This window comes from Suncus etruscus, chromosome 10, assembly GCF_024139225.1.
Source record: "Suncus etruscus isolate mSunEtr1 chromosome 10, mSunEtr1.pri.cur, whole genome shotgun sequence".
Taxonomy (NCBI): Eukaryota; Metazoa; Chordata; class Mammalia; order Eulipotyphla; family Soricidae; genus Suncus; species Suncus etruscus.
This window is the reverse complement of record NC_064857.1, coordinates 80288930-80311382: the sequence shown is the minus strand read 5'-3', so window position 1 is coordinate 80311382 and position 22453 is coordinate 80288930. Positions and strand designations below refer to the sequence as shown.

Here is a 22453-nt window from a genome sequence, read left to right as displayed (position 1 = left end):
ATGAGGTCAAGTCTCTGCAGTTTTTCCTCCCACACCCTCCCTCTGGAGAATTTCCCAGCCTGTAACCTTCTCCACCCTCCCCTGCAAAGCCCCCTTCTATCGCAGTGACTAGCATGGGAGGGACCACGAGGCCAGTTGGGTTCTTTTTCTTTCCACGCCAGGAATATGAAGCAAGTGATTAGTGGATCTAGAAAGGCCCAGGAATGGAATGTGGAGGGGATTAGCCATTGTGGGGCAAGATAAAACAGTGAGTGGGCAGGAACTGGGTGATGAAAGACAGACAGGCAGAGAAGGCACAGTCCCAGTGCCTGGGAGCGAGCTGGGAGGAGAGGGGGCAGCTGCCATTCATCAAAGGTCATCAAAGGCTCAGGTAGAGAGAAGGCAGGAGGCACCCTGGCAAGATGCAAGGTCTCAGAACTCCAGACTCTGGGCTGGCTAGATCTATGGTCCTCAAACTATGGCCCGCGGGCCACATATTGTATTTGTATCTGTTTTGTTTCTTCATTGCAAAATAAGATATATGCAATGTGCATAAGAATTCGTTCATAAGGGCCCGGACAGATAGCACAGCGGCCAGGAGCTATTTCTGAGCAGACAGCCAGGAGTAACCCCTGAGCACTGCAGGGTGTGGCCCAAAAACCAAAAAAAAAAAAAAAAAAAAGAATTCATTCATAAGTTTTGTTTTTACTATAGTCAGACCCTCCAATGGTCTGAGGGACAGTGAACTGGCCCTCTGTTTAAAAAGTTTGAGGACCCCTACCCCTGGCCTCTACCCACTAGATGTCAGTAGCGACCTCCTCTCCAGTTAGTGACAAAAGAAACAGGGCTGGAAAGATGGCACAAAGCCACACTGGTAGGGTGCTCGCCTTGCATGCGGGTGACTGAGCTCAATCCCTGACACCCCTAATGGTTCCTCCAAGTCTCACCAGGAGTGATCCCTGAGCACAGAGACAGGAGTAAGCTCTGAGCAGAGCTCAGTGTAGCTTCCCCTAATTCAACCACCAGAAAAACAAGCATAACCCCAACTGCAGATCTAGTCAAATGCCCCCGGGGGGGGGGGGGGTCAAAACCATAAGCAGACATGGGGCATTCCCCCCGCAGGATGGTAGCCCACAGAAAAAGGGAGGTCAATGCCAATCTTGTGTACAAGGAATTCACAGGCTAATCTGCTTCCCAATGTGTGGCCATGAACAGGGACAAGGAGGAATAAAGAGGAGGCAGGGACCAGACCAATGTGCGAACTCAAAACTAGCCATTAGCCATGATATGTGAGTAAGGCTGGAATGGTCCAGAGGCCCGTAGTCTCTGGGAGGGGCAGGGTCCCAGAGTACAGGTGAAAGAACAGGCTTCCCAATGAACTCTATCTTGAGGCTGGGGAGGGATTGGAAGGGCTTGGAAGTTCAGCTCCCATGGTTCATGGGTAACCCTGGTTTGGATCCTGGGTACCACATGACATCATTTCCGACATTGACCCCCATTAGCACCATGTGGAAGGCGTGCCAGGCTTGCTGGGAAATCAGATCTCTCCCCACCAAAGGAAAAAAAAAAGGAGTTTAGTTCAAACATTGTAAAGGTTTGAGGCTATGAGTTAGCACAGCCTTATTACTATCGTCATGGTCCATGCCATGTGGTCTGTGCTCTTCACTAACACTAACTCACTTCTTCCCCTGAAAGAGCAACAACTGACTCTGGCCTCACAAATCCCACAACCAGTGTTCTGCAGTTAATGTTCCTAATTTGTTCAAGTCTGGATTCTTCACCCCTACAATATGCTGTGGCCTTGATGAAAAAGAAAAAGACAGGAAGATGAGCATCTGGATGGTCCATTGAATGCAATTTGCAATTTGTGTGAACATATGTGTGAACCTGGAGGAACATGAATGAGGACAAAAAAAAAAAACAATGTTGGATGTGAGATTAGGGGAAGTGAAGGGGGAGCCAAAGGCCAGGGTTGTGTCAATAAGGGCAGAAAGCTATAGCATCTCCACAGCCTGAAACAGCCCTTTATGTATTATCCTCCATGTACAAGGGGTTTGGTCTTTGCTGATGGAATTCGATACTTATCACATGTTATGTATCTACTCTACCTCTTGAGTCATATACCCAGCCCTATAAATGGGTTTTGCTTTGGGGGCTTTTCTGGTTTGGGGGGCCCATATCCAAAGATGCTCAGAAGTTACTCCTCCCTCTACACCAGGCGTCTCAAACTCAATTTACCTGGGAGCCGCAGGAGACAAAGTCGGGGTGATCCTTGAGTGCAAAGTCAGTAGTAAGCCTTGAACATTGGGGGTGTGACCCAAACAACTAAAACAAAACAAAACAAAAAAAGATTCCTCAGGGGCCGGAGAGATAGCATGGAAGTAAGGCGTTTGCCTTTCATGCAGGAGGTCATCGGTTCGAATCCCGGCACCCCATATGGTCCCTTGTGCCTGCCAGGAGCAATTTCTGAGCCTGGAGCCAGGAATAACCCCTGAGCACTGCCAGGTGTGACCCAAAAAAAACCAAAAAAAAAAAGATTCCTCTAGGGCAGTGCCACAAAATGTTGTACGGAGGGCCGCAAATGGCCCGCGGACTGCGAGTTTGAGACCCCTGCATCTACACTGAGGAGCCAAATGTGGTGCTGAGGCCATTTGGTTGTAAGGCAAGCACCCTACCCTCTGTGCTATCACTCTGACCCCTAAATCTAGGTCAATATACTAATTCTATGATTCCCAAATAATCACCCCATTTTATAGAAACTTAAAAAACTTTGTATGTACACAATAGTTGAGCAAAACCCAGAGCATATGCGACTGCTATAACACAGGAGCCTGTGTCATCAAATATACAATAGCTCAGCCACCATAAGGAAGAATTCCTTTTATTTACATGCACCTAAGGTTCTCAAAAGCCTGGTTTTCATCTGAGTTTTATAGCAATAGCGTATATTACTATTTTGCATTTTGTTTAAGATGAAATATTGGCTCTTCTAAGTTTTGCAAGTGACAAAAAGTTGGGCCTTATCTTCAGAGAAGAGAACTTATAAAGAACATGTATATGAAAACTGATTACTTCCTGCTCAGAGGAATTACCAAAGCATCTGGTGAATACTATGTTGAGTTGCTATAATAAATCTTCTGTATAGCTACAACATTGTTGTTTTGTCTTTATTTTAAGTTTTCCATAGTATACTTTACAGTTCTATATCCTAAGTAACATTTAGTGAAAAATGCATTTCAAGATATAAAAAGATGATTTACTTTTTCATCAAGATTTAAAAAGATGATATAAAAAGATGATCCATTCCAAATCTGAGACAATAGTTTTCTAAAGAAATATATCTTGATTTTCAGGCTCAACTCTGTGCACTTGGAAATTTCTAAAGTGCACTAAGCATTTGGAGATCTCGTTAAAATGAAGATTTTGATTCAGAACCATATTTTAACCAGCCCTCCTGGCTAGAGCTGGTGCATTGGGTCCACAATGGCTACTCAATCGTGGTCCAGAGCTATTATGGCACTTAAGAACTTGCTAGAACTACATGTCCCTTAGTGTGGCAAAGGAAGACTCAAGGGTCACCTACTGAAACTGATGATTCCAGAAATTCACAGGAAAAGCATTCTGACAAAATCAAAACAACTATCTTTGATGATTAAAATGTTGGATTAGAAGACAAAGCAAATCAAAGCATTTCAGTCATACATGAAGGCAGTAAAATTTAAGCAAGGAATTTTGAAATTCCTCACAAAATACATTAAAAAGGAAAAAAAATCACAATATATGTTTTTTTGTGGGTGTTTCCCCCCACACACACACACACTTTCTCTGAAGGCTTATAGTTACCTGATGATCCTCTGGGCAGCATACTGGTGAAGAGATCGGAACTGCGCAGACATGTTTGCCAGGGCCGCCAAACAGTTTGTGTGAAGGTACTTGTCCTGTCACAAAAAGCACAATTAAAACACTCATCTTGTTCCCATAATATAATGAAACATGAGTAAGTTCAATTGTCTCTGGCCTCAGAAAGCTCCAGTCTATGATCCCCCTCTATTCCAAACTCCAGAAAACCCTGAAAGTTCAGCTTTTTCACATTTGTTTAGAACCAACATCTGGCATAAATAGGATTGCAGTGCTAGTCTTCATTATTCACCTTGGTGAATTCTAAAATATTTCATTGTAGGAATATTAATGTTCAAAACTGCACTGCACTTTTTTTCTTTTTTCTTTCTTTTGCCTTTTTTTTTTTTTTTTTTTTTTTTTTTTGGCCATACCCGGTGATGCTCAGGGGCTAGTCCTGGCTATGCGCTCAGAAATCGCTCCTGGTTTGGGGACTATATGGGACACCGGGGGATTGAACCGCGGTCCATTCTAGGTTAGAGTGTGCAAAGCACACGCCTTACTGCTTGAGCCACCACTCTGGCTCCTGCACTGCACTCTTTAAGAATGAAACAGTGACAAATTGTGTAGTGTGTGTAACATATTCTCTTTCTAAAATAAAAATTGAGACCTATTCCAAAGCACATTTGGCTCTGAAAGTTTCAGATAGAAGATTGTGGACATAGATATACTTTATCCCCAAAGAGAGAAATGACTGAAAACAGCTCATAAACTTGACTGCATCTCTGTGGTCAAGAGCAAAGAATATATATAAATAGCTGTATATAAATAGTTTTAACATTGACAGGAACTGGAATTTACTCCCGAGTCCTGCAAATACAATCCTGGAGAAAGTTTCCCTTAACTCTTTAAATCGTTCTCTACTTTCTTTTTCTCTTTGTCTCTTGAATTTATACTTCCTCATATTCATGTCTGTGTACAGTTTGTTGCTTCAGTTTTCAGAAGGCAAATCAGTCTAACAGTGCAATAAAGAAAATGTCTTCCACTTAAATGTGCTCCATGGGTTATTTTCCATTTCATGTAAGATATGTCTGACCACTCAACACACCAAACATAAGAAACAGATACCATGCACCTTCCACTCAGATCATGTAAAGCAGTGCCGATTAGTGAACATGAGTTTGACCTGTGTATCATTTATTTATTTATTTATTTAATTTAGTTTTTGGACCACATCCAGCGGCGCTCAGGGGTTACTCCTGGCTATCTGCTCAGAAATAGCTCCTAGCAGGCACAGGGGACCATATGAGACACCGGGATTCAAACCAATCACCTTGGGCCTTGGGTCGGATGCTTGCAAGGCAAACACCGCTGTGGTATCTCTCCGGCCCCAAGACCTGTGTATTCTTGAGAAAGGAAACACTCCATGTACTGAGACTGCTCCCACACTACAGTTGAACAATCCTCGAACAATGCAGGTCTGAACTAAGCAGACTGACATTTACACAAATTTTCTTATAAATAGATGACAGAGGCCGGGCGGTGGCGCTAAAGGTAAGGTGCCTGCCTTGCCTGCGCTAGCCTTGGACAGACCGCAGTTCGATCCCCCGGTGTCCCATATGGTCCCCCAAGCCAGGAGCAACTTCTGAGCACATAGCCAGGAGTAACCCCTGAGCGTTACTGGGTGTGGCCCAAAAACCAAAAAAAAAAAAAAAACAAACCCCCCCCCCAAAAATAAATAAATAAATAAATAAATAAATAAATAGATGACAAACTTGCACTCTCCCTAAAATAATCCAGTATTCGAAATGTATTTTCTCATAACATCTCACTTCCTTGTAAGGATATAGTTTATAATACACATCACATGTGTCATTGATTACTGACGCTATCATAAAGCTACAGGCCAGCAGCAGCAGGATCAGGGATAGCTGCATCCACGTGTGCCCACAATGTTCAAGGGTCAATTTCACAGTCATCCTTTTACTTTACACAAAGAAGAAAAGAGCCATGCAGACTTACTCTGGTCCTTGTCATGTTGTACTGGATGGTTCTGATTACGACTAGAATCAGAAGACTTCCCAGGGATATTTCAGTTAAGACCCGTTCTGAATACCAAGTAATATTTTTTAGTATCTGTGATAGAGAAGAAAAATTTCGATGAGTAGAGCTACTTCCATGAAAGGGTCCAGACTGGCTCCACCGAGGCACCAGAGCATGGTTCCAAGGTGAGGACCCCAGTGCAGCCCAGGGAACTGTGAGGCTCTCAGGTGAAGATAGTAGACAAGCAGAGGGAACCTGTTCTGGGCGGGAGAGACAAATGGAAACATAGGCAGCCCAGAGGAACACTGGCACTCACTCCCTCATGTGCCCGTCTAGAAACTTCCTTTCTCCAGAGAGATAGCACAGCAGCATTTGCCTTGCAAGCAAGGTGGTTGGTTCGAATCCCAGTGTCCCATATGGCCCCCTGAGCCTGCCAGGAGCGATTTCTGAGCAGATAGCCAGGAGTAACCCCTGAGCACTGCTGGGTGTGACCCAAAAACAAAAACAAACAAACAAACAAAAAACCAACCCCCCCCCCAAAAAAAAAAAAAAAAACCCAGAAACTTCCTTTCTCTCGGTCTCCCAGACACAATGTGCCACACTCTTCAGGGCTTATGGCTGCGCTAAACACAAGGGTGCATGATGCATTTCCAGCAATGATTCCTTAGTGCAGAGCCAAAAGGAACCCCTGAGTACCAACAGGTGTGGTGCAAAAACAAACAAAAAACTTAAAGTTAACAAAAGAAAATGAATTAGGTTATTAGCAGGTTTGTTCACTGAAAGAAAAAAGTATAGTAAGATTTCACTGAATGACCAGTGATTCTAAGCATACGATTAGGATCATTTTTCAAGTGTAACGTGACATACTTTAATATTTATGAATAAAATCCCACAGATGTTTAGGCTGTTTTCAGACTTTAGCCAAAATATAAATGGCAATAAAGATAGTACAAATAGAGGAAGTGAAATTCCAAATAAGATGGTGATTAGGCCATGGAAACTCATCACATGATTTTTCTCAACATTTCTACTTTGCGGCTGTTGAAGCCAACAACCCACCAATTCCCCACTTTTGTATTCTTTTCTAACTTTAAATGGATCAGGACCCTTGATTGTTTTACTTTAAATATTCTATTCATTTTCAATGTTATGGACATGATTAATAAGAATAGCACAGGGGCCAACGAGATAACAGCAGTAGGGCATTTGCCTTGCACGCATCTGATCCAGGACGAACAGTGATTCAAATACTGGCATCCCCTAAGGTCCCCTGAGCCAGCCAGGAATGATCTCTGAGAGCAGAGCCAGGAGTAACCCCTGTCACTGGGTGTGACCCAAAAACAAACAAACAAAAAAAGAATAGCACAAAGACAATAAATAAATAAACAAACCAATAAATCAGTAGCCAAAGCAATAGTCCAGTGAGTAGGGTAACTGCCTTGCAGGTGGCCAACCTGGGTTCACTCCCTAGCATTCATATGGTCCCCCAAGCACCTATAGAAGTAATTCCTAAGTGTAGAGCTAAAAGTAAGCTTTGGATATCACCAGATATGGCCCCCCCAAAAAAAGCCAATGGAAAGGAGAGAACATTTACATGAAAGGAACTGCAATTATTATACACAAAACAGCTGAGTTATAACTAACATAATCATAACTTATTTAAAAAGTTGAGTTAACCATAAATGATGATAAAATAGGAAGAAAATATGTATAAACTAGAACAGGGTCTGGAAGCCAAAGTAAACACATGAAAATGTAGAAAGGGGAGCAAATGACTTCTCTTCTGGCTTAGGAAGATTGGTGCTGAGAGGTAGTCTGGCAGGTGGGGGTGTTTGCTTTGCATACGGCAGAACAGATTCAATCCTTGAGCACCTCAGGAATGATCCCCAAACACAGAGCCAGGAGTAAGCTCTAGCACCTCTGGGTGTGCTTACCCCCACCCCAAAAATAGCTGAACTTAAAACCAGCTAGGAGGATATTGATTAGTATCTAAGCCTGATAAATCAGAAAATAATGCTATTATCAAGTTAGTTAGAAGGACAAAGTCAAAACCATTTGTCTTCAGGAAGTAGGAATCAAGAACAGGGTAGGGGTCTAATTTTTATGAAACTATTTCCATGAAGAGTTTTCAACTATGTATATGCATTCCTTGGACCCAAGCAAACATATCAAACATAGAAATTAAAATAGTTTGGAATGGACTTTGTCAATAAAACTAAGTTAAAGAGTTAAATTATGTCACTTTTTAAAAATTATATATATATGTATATATACATGTATATAGCCAGTTTTCTCGGTTTTCTTCCCTCCTCTTCTTCAATATACATAAGGAACTATCCTGTATGACCATTTCCTTGACGATTAAAAACTAGAAATGAAACACAAAATGAGGAGGCAAAAGCATAAAGAAATCATTTTGAGGTTCCTAAATCCATAAAAAGGGAGACATACCAACTTAAGTCAGATTCTTACAGAAACATCTACCCAGAAGAAAAAGTAGAGACTCGGCCAGGCCATGGTGAATCTGATGGAGGTACTGGCTGATTCTACACAAAGTCGGGGTCACTCACCACTTCATGAATGGACCTATTGAAGCCATCATCTTCTGTAAGAATCAACAGTATTATAAGTGCCATGTACACGTGGTGTGAATTTCTTTCTTCAACATGATAGAGGATCTCAAGAATGGGTAGCACCTAAATAAAATGGGTATTTTATTAAAATAAAATCTTCATTTACTAGTTCATATTCTTAGTTATCAGAATCAAAATTTTTTTTTGAAATTTTACACTTCGGTTAACGCGGCCTCTACCTTGATTTTATAGTTATACTTTTCTATAGCCTAAAAGAAAAGACATAAACCCACTCTGTGACTAAAACTTCTATCCAGTACAGGAACAGCTAAGACACCAGCAGAAAAAAGTAGCCTCCGTACTCCAAAGGTCAGCCTGAGAAAATCAACTGATGCTAAGAGGATGGGATTACTGAGAACATTTATAGCTGGGTCAGCACTAGACGCTGAGCAGAAAGTGTCTGTCACATGCCTCACAGATGTGCTCAAGTGTGATGAATTCATGATTATCTTAATAGTAAAAACTGTAAAAGAAAAAAATTGTCAAAATTCTCTATGCTAACCTGACAAAATAAGATCAGCACAGAGAAATTCCTTCCAATAAAATATTTCGAATTAAATTTCACCGAAAGAAAAAGGACAAATAAGGACAAAGTTCTTGATGCAAGAAAAAACAAAAAACAAACAAACAAACAAAAAAAAAAACAATTCTCATACCTCACCCCCAAATGCCACACAAAATCTGTTTCCACTGGTATAAGGCCATCATATCACACAATTGTTTAGTCAGATCTTTCTTTTTTCATATTTCTTTGTCCTTAGTGTCACTTCTCTCCTCTCTCTCCTCTCTCTCTCTCCTTTTTCTCTTCTCTTTCTCTCTCTCCTCTTTCTCTCTTCTCTCTCTTTCTATCTCTCTCTCCTCTCTCCTCTCTCCTCTCTTCTCTCTTCCTCTCTCTCTCTCTCTCTCTCTCTCTCTCTCTCTCTCTCTCTCTCTCTCTCTCTCATCTGTTTTGCTCTCCTACTCCCCCACCCCATGCCAAGCACCAACCCCGGCTGGACAGGGCAATCCTGAGTTCTATGCACTGTTCTCTTCATTTAGATGGACAGACTCCAATAATCTGTGTTTACTCCAGATTTTGTCTTTACCATGGGGGGGGGGGAAATGGAGATGAAAAATTTGGTTGAGTTCTTACATCATAAGAACTGATGTAGATGTTCACAACTGAATTCATCCAGCTGTTATTTAAAACACGACCTGAACCGAGGTAGCTAACTTTTCTACCAACAGAAACACTATGTTTACACATTAATTAAAAGACAATCAGTGATTCACTGTAGAAGTTATTATTTATGAACAAAAATGTAGCACTAATACCGCTCCTGTACTGAAGGACAGCAGACATTCCAGTGATGGCCAGTGATGATAAAGTGACTACAACATTCCAGTAGCTGTGCTGTGGCAGCCCAATGATCCCAGTGTTCAGGAGGCTGAGCAGCCTGGAAACAAAATTCTCCCTCCTGGTCCTCCCCCTAAGGAATTTACTACAGGAGCCCAGGGGTCAGTCACTGATCAGCAGCAAGAAAACAGGGGGTGGTGGTAGTGGAAGCAATAGCACAGCCAACCCCAGACGAACCCCAGTTCCATTCCCAGAATCCCATTTGGTCCCCCATATCTGCCAGGAGCGATTTCTGAGCACAGAGCCAGCAGTGAGCCTTGAGCACCGCTGGGTGCAACCCCCCCACCCCCAAAAAAGAAAACACCAGGTAAAAAGCTTCCATTTTTCCCCCCTTTCTCTTTTGTAGTGCTAGAGATCAGATGCAAGGCCTCATACAGGGAAGGTGCTGAGCCACATTGTCAGCCCCATAAAACTGTTCTTGAAAAGAGCAGACAGTCTTGGAGATCTTGGTCAGGCAGAACTATGGTTGAAGGGATCATGAAGCCTCAGAGACAGAGAACTGTGGGGCAAGGCTATGTTTTTTGTTTGTTTGGAAGCCATACCTGGCAATACTCAAGGCTTATTCCTGGCTCTGTACCAGGGATAGGCATCTGGTGGGCTCAGAGGACCATATGGGATGCCAGGAATAAAGCCTGGGTTGGCCACATGCAAGGCAAGTGTTCTGTCCAATGGTTCTATCACTCTGGTCCTACAGCTGTGTGCTGACCCAACAGTGCATGTGCACTGACTGAGTTCTGCCTGGGTGTGAAGGCATCTCCCATCAAGGGTGACCCCGCCCCCTTCATGGCAAGTAGACCTAAACACACTCCTAGAGGGAAAAATGAATCCAAGTATAATAAAATACAAAAAAAGCACAAGGTAGTAGGCTACTTACAAGGTTTTCCATATCTGTGCGCGCCAACATGTATGTTCTAATGTTGCTATTCTGGTGGAGCAATGTATACAGGAGGAGAGTGGCTTGATCGGATGTCTGCTGTTCACACAAAGCCGTGTATAAACTGTTAAAGTTAATCTGGAAAGTGTGTGGAACTGACGAGGGGAAAGGACTGCTATCTGGAATACAGAACACAAGCACAACTGAGAACTGTGGCATCCACATTTTCTAAATGATATATAAAATGTATGTATACAAAATATATATAAGATGTATATAGATACATTTATATACATCTATATACATATGTGTATGTACAAATTATATACATCTGAATATATATAAAATTGAAAGAGCTGCTAAGGTACCCCACTCAGTTACTCCTAATTTTATCTAAATCACAACTTTTCAGGCTCAGCATTTCCATTTCCATTTAAATTTTTCCTTTTCATTTTGTTTTGGCTTGGTATGAGAGTCATGGTTAGCAACGCCCACACCTGGCAGTAATCACTCCTCAAAGTGCTCAAAGAAATATTCATCTACAGTGCCAGGGATCGAAACTGGGTCAGCTGTGAACAAGGGAAGCTCTTAATCCCTTACTACCTCCCATTCGCCAGTCCTCTATACTTAAAATCTTACTTTAAAAATAATAAGGGGCCGGCGAGGTGGCGCTAGAGGTATGGTGGCTGCCTTGCAAGCACTAGTCAAGGAAGGACCGCAGTTCAATCGCCCGGCGTCCCATATGGTCCCCCCAAGCTAGGGGCAATTTCTGAGCACTTAGCTAGGAGTAACCCCTGAGCATCAAATGGGTGTGGCCCGAAAAAAAATAATAATTACTTCAGGGGAGGGAGGGAAGAGGGAAAAAAAAAAAGAAAAAAAATTACTTCAAACTAATAGATCATGATTATTATAGCTGGTCACAGTCATAGTTGGTCCTACTGAAATATATTAAGATAGTAATACTACAGAAATGTATTAAATAGTACTAAGATAGTAATAAAATGCTCTCATCAAAGAATAACACAAAACTATAAGCAAAGACCACTTGTTTCTCTTTTTGGTTTTTGGGCCATACCCGGCAATGCTCAGGGGTTACTCCTGGCTATCTGCTCAGAAATAGCTCCTGGCAGGCACAGGGGACCACATGGGATGCCGAGATTCGAACCAACCAGTCCTGGATCAGCAAGGAAAATGCCACTGTGCTATCTCTCCGGACCCAGACCGTTTGTTTCTAAAAGTCCATTTTCTAAGGATTATATATAAAATGATATAAAAATTTTTACATCTGAGAGGCAAAATATGAAAAAAATAAAGAGAACTGAGCTACATAGCCCAACTTTTATTTTGCATTGATATAATTGATCCAAGTAGATTACAAGCAAGTAAGTAAGTAAACAGAGACCTAGGTTAAAAAGGTCCTAAACCAGAACAACTTAATCATGACCTTGACATGTTCTGGTTACACACAAAGTGACAACCAGTCCTAAATTAGATCCCTGGAACAAAGAACATAGAATGTTTGACATACAGCCAAATATATTCTATTAAGACAGGTTATCAGAAAGAAAAGGAAAAAACTACCCTAAACAAAAAATTTTTGGGGGGCTGGAGAGATAGCATGGAGGTAAGGCGTTTGCCTTGCATGGAGAAGGACGGTGGTTGAAATCCCGGCATCCCATATGGTCCCCCAAGCCTGCCAGAAGTGATTTCTGAGCATACAGCCAGGAGTAACCCCTGAGCGCTGCTGTGTGTGACCCAAAAACCAAAATTTTCAAATTAATAGGTATAGTTAAAATAGTCACATTTATGAAGAAAATAGCTAAAATAATAAAATGGTTTGATTAGCTTTTTTGGGGGGGAGGGCCACATCCATTTGATGCTCAGGGGTTACTTCTGGCTAAGCGCTCAGAAATTGCCCCTGGCTTGGGGGGACCATATGAGACGCCAGGGGATCGAACCTCGGTCCTTCCTTGGCTAGCATTTGCAAGGCAGACACCTTACCTCTAGCGCCACCTCACAGGGGCCGGAGAGATAGCACAGCGGCATTAGCCTTGCAAGCAGCCGATCCAGGACCTAAGGTGATTGGCTTGAATGCCGGCGTCCCATATGGTCCGTCGTGCCCTCCAGGAGCGACTTCTGAGCATAGAGTCAGGAGTAACCCTGACTTCTGAGCATAAAGCCAGGAGAAACCCCCAAGCGCGGCCGGGTGTGACCCAAGGAAAAAAAAATAAGTATGTTAAACCTCAGCCAAAAAAAATCAAGAAAGATAAATTAACTTAAAACACTGGAAGAACATGACAGTACAAAGATCTGGTGGTTTTGATGTGTTTTGAAAATAAAGAAAAATAACTGGAGGGGCTGGAGAGATATCATGGAGATAAGGTGTTTGCTTTGCATGCAGAAGGTCAGTGGTTCATATCCCGGCATCCCATATGGTCCTCCGAGCTCTGACAGAAGTGATTTCTGAGTGTAGAGCCAGGAGTAACCCTTGAACTCTGCTGGTTGTGACCCAAAAACCAAAAAAAATGAAAAAAAAGAAAAAAGAAAAATAACTGGAGGATGGGAAGAGATACTGGGCCCCCAGATCCTCAGGGCTTATCGTGGATCTGCAGTCAGGGGCCACTCCTGGTGCTCATGAAATTATATATGGTGCTGGGAATCAAACCTGATCACCATGTCTCTGGCCTTATCTCTCTGGCCCAACAATGAGGTTTTTTTTTTAAAGACCCAGACCCATTAGCAAATCAAAACAATAATACGAACAAAGAAATAACCAACTGAATGGCACACTCCGGCCAGTATGTCTAAGGCTGTTACACTAGAACACCCTAGAAAGAAACATCATAGTACTGTCTCAGCAAAGTTCCTGTACCCAATAACTGCTCTTCTTACCCATATTAATTATGTTAGTGTTGGATATATCATTCAATTTTAGCTACTATATTAACCTTGCTTTTATAAAGTCCAACCCTGATTAAGAGTCTATTGCTTCAAAACAGATTGCAGGGCAGGCTGTGGCAAACTTCAAGGTCTGGCATCTTGCAGCCACCATCTATCTACATTACAAACAGTTGCAGTAGGATCCAGCTGTACTCATTTGCTTGTGAAAATACTCTGACTATTACCCTTAGAAAGGCAGAGTTAAGTTGTGAAGACAGAGCCCAGGGGACCTCAAGAAGTCAATGGCCAATAAAGGAGAACATCTACTCTCTTAATTCTATAAACCTTTAAAAGGATTCACTCTTTTTTCCACTAGTGGCAGTTGTTGCTGAGGTCATACCTAGCAGTAATTGGGTGCCAATGAAGCATTCACCAGGGCCAACCTCTGGAAGTGCTCAGGGGCCACTAGGGAGGCCAGCAGATGGGGAGTCATGCAGGGCCAGTGATGGAGCCCAGGCCATGTGTATTATGTATCCTTCCTCTACAAGCCATATCCTCAGCCCCAGGAGTGAATCCTGAGCAAATAGCCAGGAGTAAGCCCTGAACACTGCCAGCTGTGGTCGAAAAAGGAAAAAAACAAAAGAAAACAAAACAAAAACCTACTTCCCAACTCTAGACAGTTCAGAGTTTCCAGATTAATTTCAGGCCCTAAAGATAGGAAGATTCAAATAAAGAACAAGAAGGCTTGGTTATAATTGGGGGAGAGGACAATGGTAAATGGACATTAAAAAACCAGAGCCCCACCTTTGATTTATTTGACTTTTCCAGAGACTATATGGAGTGGGGGAGACCCTCCCTTTTTCTAATCTTTAACATACAAAGAGTAAAAACTGACAGTCCTGCAACAAAATGATAATATACAAGAGGTTGTAAAAATTTGTTTTGTTTCTCAGAATCTTAGTGATCAAGAAAGAAAAATGATGACAAACCTTGTGTGTTCTTAAAGGACATAATGGCCTGTCGGTAGGGGTTTGGTGCATCAGAAGCATCTGTCAGGTTGGCCAGCACAAGGAGGAGCAGGAGGCTCTGGTTGGCCAGAGGGGAAGAATGTTCCGGAGTGGCAGTCGCCTTGCTGCCCACACCACCCAGAGTGAAGACAGTCCAGAGTCCAGCTAGAGAGAAAAGACACAGTTCAGGATATGCTAAGATATGAATAATGAGCACATTTATATATATATGATGTTCTATACTTACAGTTTAAAAAATGTTGATTTTTAAAACAAATAAATCCATTATTTATTACAATATGAACTAAGAATATATATTTTTTGAGGGGGGGGGTCACATCCGGCAGCGCTCAGGCGTAACTCCTGGCTCTGTGCTCAGAAATCACCCCTCGCAGGCTCGGGGGACTATATGGGATGTCGGGATTCGAACCAATGTCCTTCTGCATGAAAGGCAAATACCTTATCTCCATTCTATCTCTTCGGCCCCAAGAATATATATATATATATATATATATATATATATATATATATATATTTTTTTTTTTTTTTTTTTTTTTGGTTTTTGGGCCACACCCTGTGATGCTCAGGGGTTACTCCTGGCTATGCACTCAGAAGTTGCTCCTGGCTTCTTGGGGGACCATATGGGACGCCGGGGGATCGAACCTCGGTCCGTCCTAGGCTAGCGCAGGCAAGGCAGGCACCTTACCTCCAGCGCCACCGCCCGGCCCCAAGAATATATATTTTTAATGTAAAGGATAGTGTTGCCTCATTCCACTATCTACTTCACAGAGATTACCACCATGTTTCCTTTCTTTCTTTCTTTCTTTTTTTTTTTTTTTTTTTTGGTTTTTGGTTTTTGGGTCACACCCGGCAGCACTCAGGGGTTACTCCTGGCTCTATGCTCAAAAATCGCTCCTGGCAGGCTCGGGAGACCATATGGGATGCCGGGATTCGAACCACTGTTCTCCTGCATGTAAGGCAAACACCTTACCTCCATGCTATCTCTCTGCCCACCACGTTTCTTAACTTACCATCCCAGCTCATTCTTTCTATATATAAATATATGTAATTATATGACGACTTCATGTATAACTTTATACCAATACATGTGAAACCTAAACCAAGTACAAAAATCAAAATGACAAAATTCACTGAAAAGGGGGCCAGAGTGATATCACAGTGGGTAGCTCTATTGGCCTGCACGCAGCCGACCCACAGCTGATCCAGGACTGACCCAGTTTTGATATCCAGCATCCCATATGGTCCCCCAGAATCAGGAGTAACTTCTGAGCATAGAACCAGGAGTAACCCTTGTGTACCACTGGGTGTAGCCTAAAAAATGAACAAAAAAATTGGCTGAAAGAGACAAAAGTCTGAATGGGGAAACAGAAAAATAGCAGTAAGCAAAGTTCAATGTTTTATAATTAAAAATTTGTAAAGAATCGTGACTTACAAAGTCATTTTCAATCAAGTTTTAGACATAATGTCTGACACCAATCCCACGCCCGTGTCCACGGCCCATTATCAGTGCTACCAAATTCCATCACCCCCAAATCCCCCTGCCTTGACAAGGGCATTTACATTATACATTTGGTGGTTGGAGCTTGGAGCTCATGTTTTCAGTATTGCTAAGTCTGTGCTTCGGATTTATAGCTATACCACTCTCTCACATAACCAAGGTACCCAAAGCCTGGACCCCTCTTCCCCATTACTCCCTTTTTCTCCTTCTTCCTTCCCCCCTTGATTTCTTTCCTTCCCTGTCCTGTTTTGGGTAAGGGTAATGTAGGCACCTCCGTTACTACATTACATTTCCTCGTACAGTTATTTTATCTATATACCACAGATAAGTTAAGATCATTTTGTGTTGGTGTTTCTTCTTCTGGATTCCTTCACTCAAAATAACTGCCCATCATTTCATCGTTCCTTGTAGCTGCATTCCATTGTATATGTAACACATCTTCACAATCCATTAAGCTATGTTGGACACCTATAATGATTCTATTTCTTAATTACTGTAAAGTATAGCAATGAATAGTGGTGTGCATGTTCTTTTTTAGTTCTTTTTAAGTTTAGCCTTTTTCTTTCTTTTTTAAATAATATCTTTATTTAAGCACCATGGTTACAAACATGTTTATAGTTGAGTTTTAGTTATAAAAAGGACACCTTCTGGGGCTGGAGAGATAGCATGGAGGTAGGACGCTTATCTTGCATGCAGAAGGACAGTGGTTCGAATCCCGGCATCCCATATGGTCCCCCACGCCGGCCGGGAATGATTTCTGAGCATGGAGCCAGAAGTAACCCCTGAGCACTGCTGGGATGATCTCTGTTTTAGGTAAAACAGGTATAATCTAAGAGGGGAATGAACACTGGTGAAGGGTCAGTGCTGGAACAGTAAGTTCCCCAAAACCATCATTCATGGTGACTTAAAATATTAAAGCCAAAAATTATTATTCCAGTCACCTTCCACTCAGGGCAAACTCTAACCCTCTACCCCTATATCCACCACCTTGAGTGCCAGAATTGCAAGCAAAGAAAAACACAATTATGAAGTTCAATCTGCAACAAAAATAATTGCAAAATGCTTTCCTAGGAAAAACACAAGTGCTGTTTTTGGCTTTGCTTGATAGCTACGTATCTTCTTCAACAAGGAAGGTTAAAAGTTGACTGCTGTTGGTCACAGTCCACAAACAAAATCCTGATTCTCCTTCAGCACAACTTCACTCTCCTTTTTTTGTTTCTGCTTCCAGCCTTTCTCAGGGTGCTAAGAAGGTTGTCAAAATCTCAGCAACACTAGTGTGTACTGGGGAGCAGCCAACCCTCTGCCCTCCTGTCTGCCCAGATAATTATTAATGCTCTTTTGAGTCCACTTCTGGGAGAAGAGAGGCGGTCTGCCATTGCCTACGTTGACATTGAAACTGGCCCATCACACTGAACCAGAATCTTCCAAAAGTTCACTTCCTTTGCTCATCCAAGCCTCTGATCTATGACCCAAAAGTCTTAATGGGGTTGCATTTTCCTGTTGGGGAAAAAATTGTCTCTCCACCAAAAAAATAAGGGAAAGTTACAGTATAATTCCTTCTGCTCTAAAATTAAGGGTGGATTCCAAATATTTAAAATTGTATCCCTCAGGATCTCCAAATAAAACTCTAATGAAATTTCACCTAAAACAAAAAATGAAGTACTGAAATTAGCTAGGACAACAAATTCAATGTTAATTTATTTTTAAGTACAAACTCAGGATTATTTATTCAACAATTAAATGTGGAGGAGAGAGACAAACCGATAGTACAGGAGGCAAGGTGCTTGACTTGTATGCAGCTGGCCCGAGTTCAGTCCCTCAAGTCTGTCAGAAGTGAGCCCAAAGTGCAGAGCTAGGTATAAGCCCTGAGCATTGCCAGGCGTGACACAACCTCCCCCACCTCCACACAATATATGTATATACACATATATAGATATACCTATATATATTTGTATATGTAATATAGATATATTATAATACATAATAAAAGAAAATTGGGCGAGATAACCTTGACATTCATCAATACAACAGAAAATCAAGCTCATAGTTAAAAACCCAAGCACATCAGAATATCAACAAAGTTAAACTTTCTCCAGTAAAACATCACCTAGTTTTTAATTCCCAACTTCCCTGACTAGATCTTTCCCTATAATATTTTTCAAGTAATGGGGTTTGGGGAGGGGTAGGAAGATTAGAACATACAGAGGCACTTGGGATACCACTGGTGGTGCCAGGGATTGTCAAACCAGCTTTAGCTACATGCGAAACAAACACCTTGGCCCCTGCACTGTCTCTCAGGCCTTTAAAAAGAAAAAAACCAGCTGACACCCCAGCAGTGCTTAGAGGCACGGGACCACTGTGTGTTATAGACGAGAAGGTCTCCTGCTATACTGTCTTAATAACCAAAGGTTGGAAATAAATCAAACACACCATATACTGTAAAGAGTAAGTAAAATGCAAGATGTTGTTAAAATGGATTAACATAATGAGGAACATGTAAACTGTGTTTCATGCAAAAATAAGGATAAAATTCACAACTGAATGACACGCGCAGACAAAAAAAAAAAGCATGTCCTCTATGCCTCCATATTTACTCAGAGTTCAAGTCTGGACACTGACTAGTGTGACAGTGTGGGAGGAGTCTCCTCTGTAGTGGGAGAGAAAGCTCCAGAGAGGAGGAGTGTGGAGTCCAGTAATTCACTTCACTGGAACTGAACATACCTTTGCTCACTTTATAAGAACAACTTAAGCTACACATAAATCATACGGTGATTTTTGTGTTTGGAACATTTAAATAAAAAGTTACCTCTAAGAGGAACTGCAGCGTCCATCTTTCTGTATGAGGATCACAACTAGAAACTTGCACCATCAAGCTCCAAGTGGTTTTGAATTATTAGAACTACAGATGCTGCCCCCCATTATAATGCTTCAGTTTTGAAAATGAGCATGTAGGAAAAGAAATAATAAAAGTAAATTAAAAAACCAGGACAAAAGTATTTGTTTTGTTTTGTTTTTGGGTCACACCCGGCAGCGCTTAGGGGTTACTCCTGGCTCTATGCTCAGAAATCACTCCTGGCGGGCTCGGGGGACTATATGGGATGCTGGGATTTGAAACACCGTCCTTCTGCAAGCAAAGCCTTACCTCCATGCTATCTCTCCGGCCTCGACAAAAGTATTTTAAAGATAACAAATGGGGGCTGAAGAGTTAGTACTATGCAAGCAGCTACTCTGGGTTTGAACTCCAGAATCCATATGTTCCCTCAAGCCAAATAGAAATGATCACTGAGCACAGAACCAAAGAAAGTCTTGAGTACTGCCAGGTGTGGCCTCAAATATAAAATAAAAATAACTATATTAATTTGGGGTTAGAGAAATATCAAGTTTTACAGTTATTTATATTCTGGATACAAATTCCTTATCAGGGCTAGAGAAACAGTACAGAGTGTAGGACTCTTCTTACCTTGCATGTGGCAGATCTAGGTTTGATCCCCAGAAACATGTACAGAGTTGGTCCCCTGAGCCTCATCAGGAGTGAACCCGGAGAGCTAAGAACCAAGAGTAAGACCTCAGCACCACCATGTTTGGTCTCAAAAAAAAACCTTTGTTTGATGGTCTTAAACTTTGAATGTACATTCCATCAGGAATCTTGAAAGCAGACCCTTAATTTAAGTGAACTGATTTATAAGTCAGATGATGCTGCTAAACTAGCATGTACGTCATATCTGCACATCCACCTTTTACAAAGGTAAAGAATAAATAAATCTGTGCTCGCTTCGGCAGCACATATACTAAAATTGGAACAATACAGAGAAGATTAGCATGGCCCCTGCGCAAGGATGACACGCAAATTCGTGAAGCGTTCCATATTTTTACTTTAAAAAAAAAAAGAATAAATAAATCTGGGGCCGATGAGATAGTACAGAGATAGTATAATGGGTAGTACATGGAACCAAGCGATGTTCAATCCTGAGCATCCTGTATAGTCCCCAAGCCATAGCCAGGAGCGATTTATGACTAAAGAACCAGAAGTAACCTTTGAGAACTGCCAGGTGTGGCCAAAACAAAAACAACAACAAAACTCAAATAAATAAAACTTTAAACTACTAAAATTTTTATTAATACATATTTGTAACATTATAGGTTACTAGTCATCATCTGGATGAATTTCAGATGTCTTGTTAATTTTGAATATTGTGGTATCATTCCCAAAGAACCAAGTGAACATGGTTCAATAGCATAGTTCACAGTCAATAATGGGGGCTCCACACTGTGGGATGAATTAGACAGGAAACAGTCTGCACCAGGATCTGGATAATACAAAACACTTAAAAAGCCCTTTTGGATGCCCATGAGGATAGGCTCTATAATTGTGTTTATGCTTGTTTCGACTTGAATCATTCATAGATATATTTTTCTCTCTATGACATTTTTTTCCAGAAAGTCAAAGAAGTTTTCCAGTTTTATTATTTCAAAAATAGGTTTTTATGAGTCAGTTTAATTCAACCTAGGTGACATCATTAAATCCATGAAACTAGCAGTTTTTAACTGCTGGTTTCTGTTCCCTAGGCATTAAAAGACTCAGCAGCAGTAATCTTCCAAGGGGTCACTGACTGGCTGGTCCATGGCTGGTGGCAAGAAGGGCCAGTCCTAGGGTACATAACAGTTGAGAGCCACAGCCCAAAACCACCCATTGTCTCAATGTGTCTCAGTCCACACGTTGCGGACACAGAAGGTAGAAGCAGATGCCTCTATCACTGGGTTACTGCAGGCCCACATTCTGTTTGGGATCCCTGAGCCAGGGATGTTCCTGGCACTTCCCTGCCATGGGCACCACCACCAGTCTGGTAAAGGTTTGCAGCTACAGCTGGGCAACTTCACTCTTCCTCAATGGGACAGAGTTCTAATCCTCTTTGCTGCTTTGGAAACTACAGTAGTAGTACTTGTTTTTGTTATTTGTTTTGTGCTTGCTTGTTTGTTTCTTTTTGGGCCATACCCAAAGATTACTCCTGGTCTGCCCTCAGGAACTCATATAGTCCCCCTACTTCTGGCAATAGGGGTACCATATGGGATGCCAGGGATGGAAACTGGGTTGGCCACATGCAAGGCAAGCACCCTAACTACCGATATTAGTACTTGATTATGAAGTTCTGGTTGAGTTAACATCATTACTTTAGCATTATTGGTTTGTTTGGGTTTTTTTTGCAATTTCATGAGCATTTTCAGAATATTCTAATAATTTCTGTTCTGCTTCATTCATATATCTCACTTTTACTGTTATAGGCGCTGGTCAGTTTTATGTTGGGAATTTTCTGGATCCATTCACTTCAAATCCTCCTTTTGAAAATCATGGCAGTCCCCTCCTGTGAAAGACTCTAATTTCTTAATGCTTAGCAAACCTCTGTGCTTCTCCAGTTCTCATTTGCAAACACCAATATACATCCAAATCACCCAAAACGTGCCCCTTCAGGCCAGGAACCTCTTCCCTGAAGAGGAAACGGCCTTTGCCATGCCGCACCCATGCCTACATGTTTTTTTCTATTTTTTTGGCATACCCAGTAGAGTTCAGGGGTTACTCCAGCTCTGAGCTCAGAAATTAACTTGCAGCAGGCTCAGGGAAAATAAAATGCCAGGGACCAAAAATCCCAGTCCTCCACATGTAATGCAAATGCCCTACCCCTCTGTGCCCTTACATTTTTTTAATTGAATCACATTTTTTTAATTGAATCACCATTGAGATACAAAGTTGTTTATGGTTCCGTTTCAGTCATATAATGTTCTAAGACCCTTCATCAGTGTACGCTTCCCATCAGCAATTGCCCCCAGCTACCCCCACAAACAACCTGAACCCCACCACCCACCCCACTTTCAGCCTCTATTACAGACAATATTCTCTCTCTGTCTCTCTTTCCTTTTTCCTGTTTAGACACTGTGTTTGCAATATTGTTGCTGAAAGTGTATCATGCATGTCACTTTGCCTCCTTTCAGCACATAGTTCCTATCCAGAGAGATCATTTCCAATGGTTCTTTTCCAGCTCTGCTCAGTGATTACTTCTGGCTCTGCACTTGGGAATCATTCTTGGTGGTACACAGGGAACCAAATGGAATGTCAGGGGATTGAACCTCTGTGGGCTGCATATAAGGCAAGCCCCTAACCACTATACCATGCTCCAGCCTATACTTGACTATTTTTATAGGCAAACCAGAACCACTGAGATCCACAGAGACCAACAGTGTGAATTAAGTCATCCCGAGGATGCGCTGACCTCAAGCACCTCTGGCAACTAT

The 22453-nt window shown here is 41.9% G+C and overlaps 1 protein-coding gene and 1 non-coding gene across 3 annotated transcripts in view; one reads left to right on the top strand and one right to left on the bottom strand.

The window, feature by feature from the left end:
• Positions 1–22453, bottom strand: part of DYM (dymeclin) — a 340760-nt gene that overhangs the window by 209069 nt on the left and 109238 nt on the right. For both annotated transcript variants that reach the window (XM_049781531.1, XM_049781532.1), the window contains exons 9-13: positions 14632–14814; positions 10763–10941; positions 8430–8555; positions 5839–5952; positions 3823–3917 (exon numbers count right to left, since the gene is read on the bottom strand). In XM_049781531.1, coding sequence (XP_049637488.1) covers positions 3823–3917; positions 5839–5952; positions 8430–8555; positions 10763–10941; positions 14632–14814 — 697 coding nt within the window. The remainder of the gene's footprint in view (positions 1–3822; positions 3918–5838; positions 5953–8429; positions 8556–10762; positions 10942–14631; positions 14815–22453) is intronic.
• LOC126021403 (U6 spliceosomal RNA) lies at positions 19933–20039 on the top strand. The gene has a single exon (XR_007499921.1). It is a non-coding gene; the product is annotated as a U6 spliceosomal RNA (small nuclear RNA).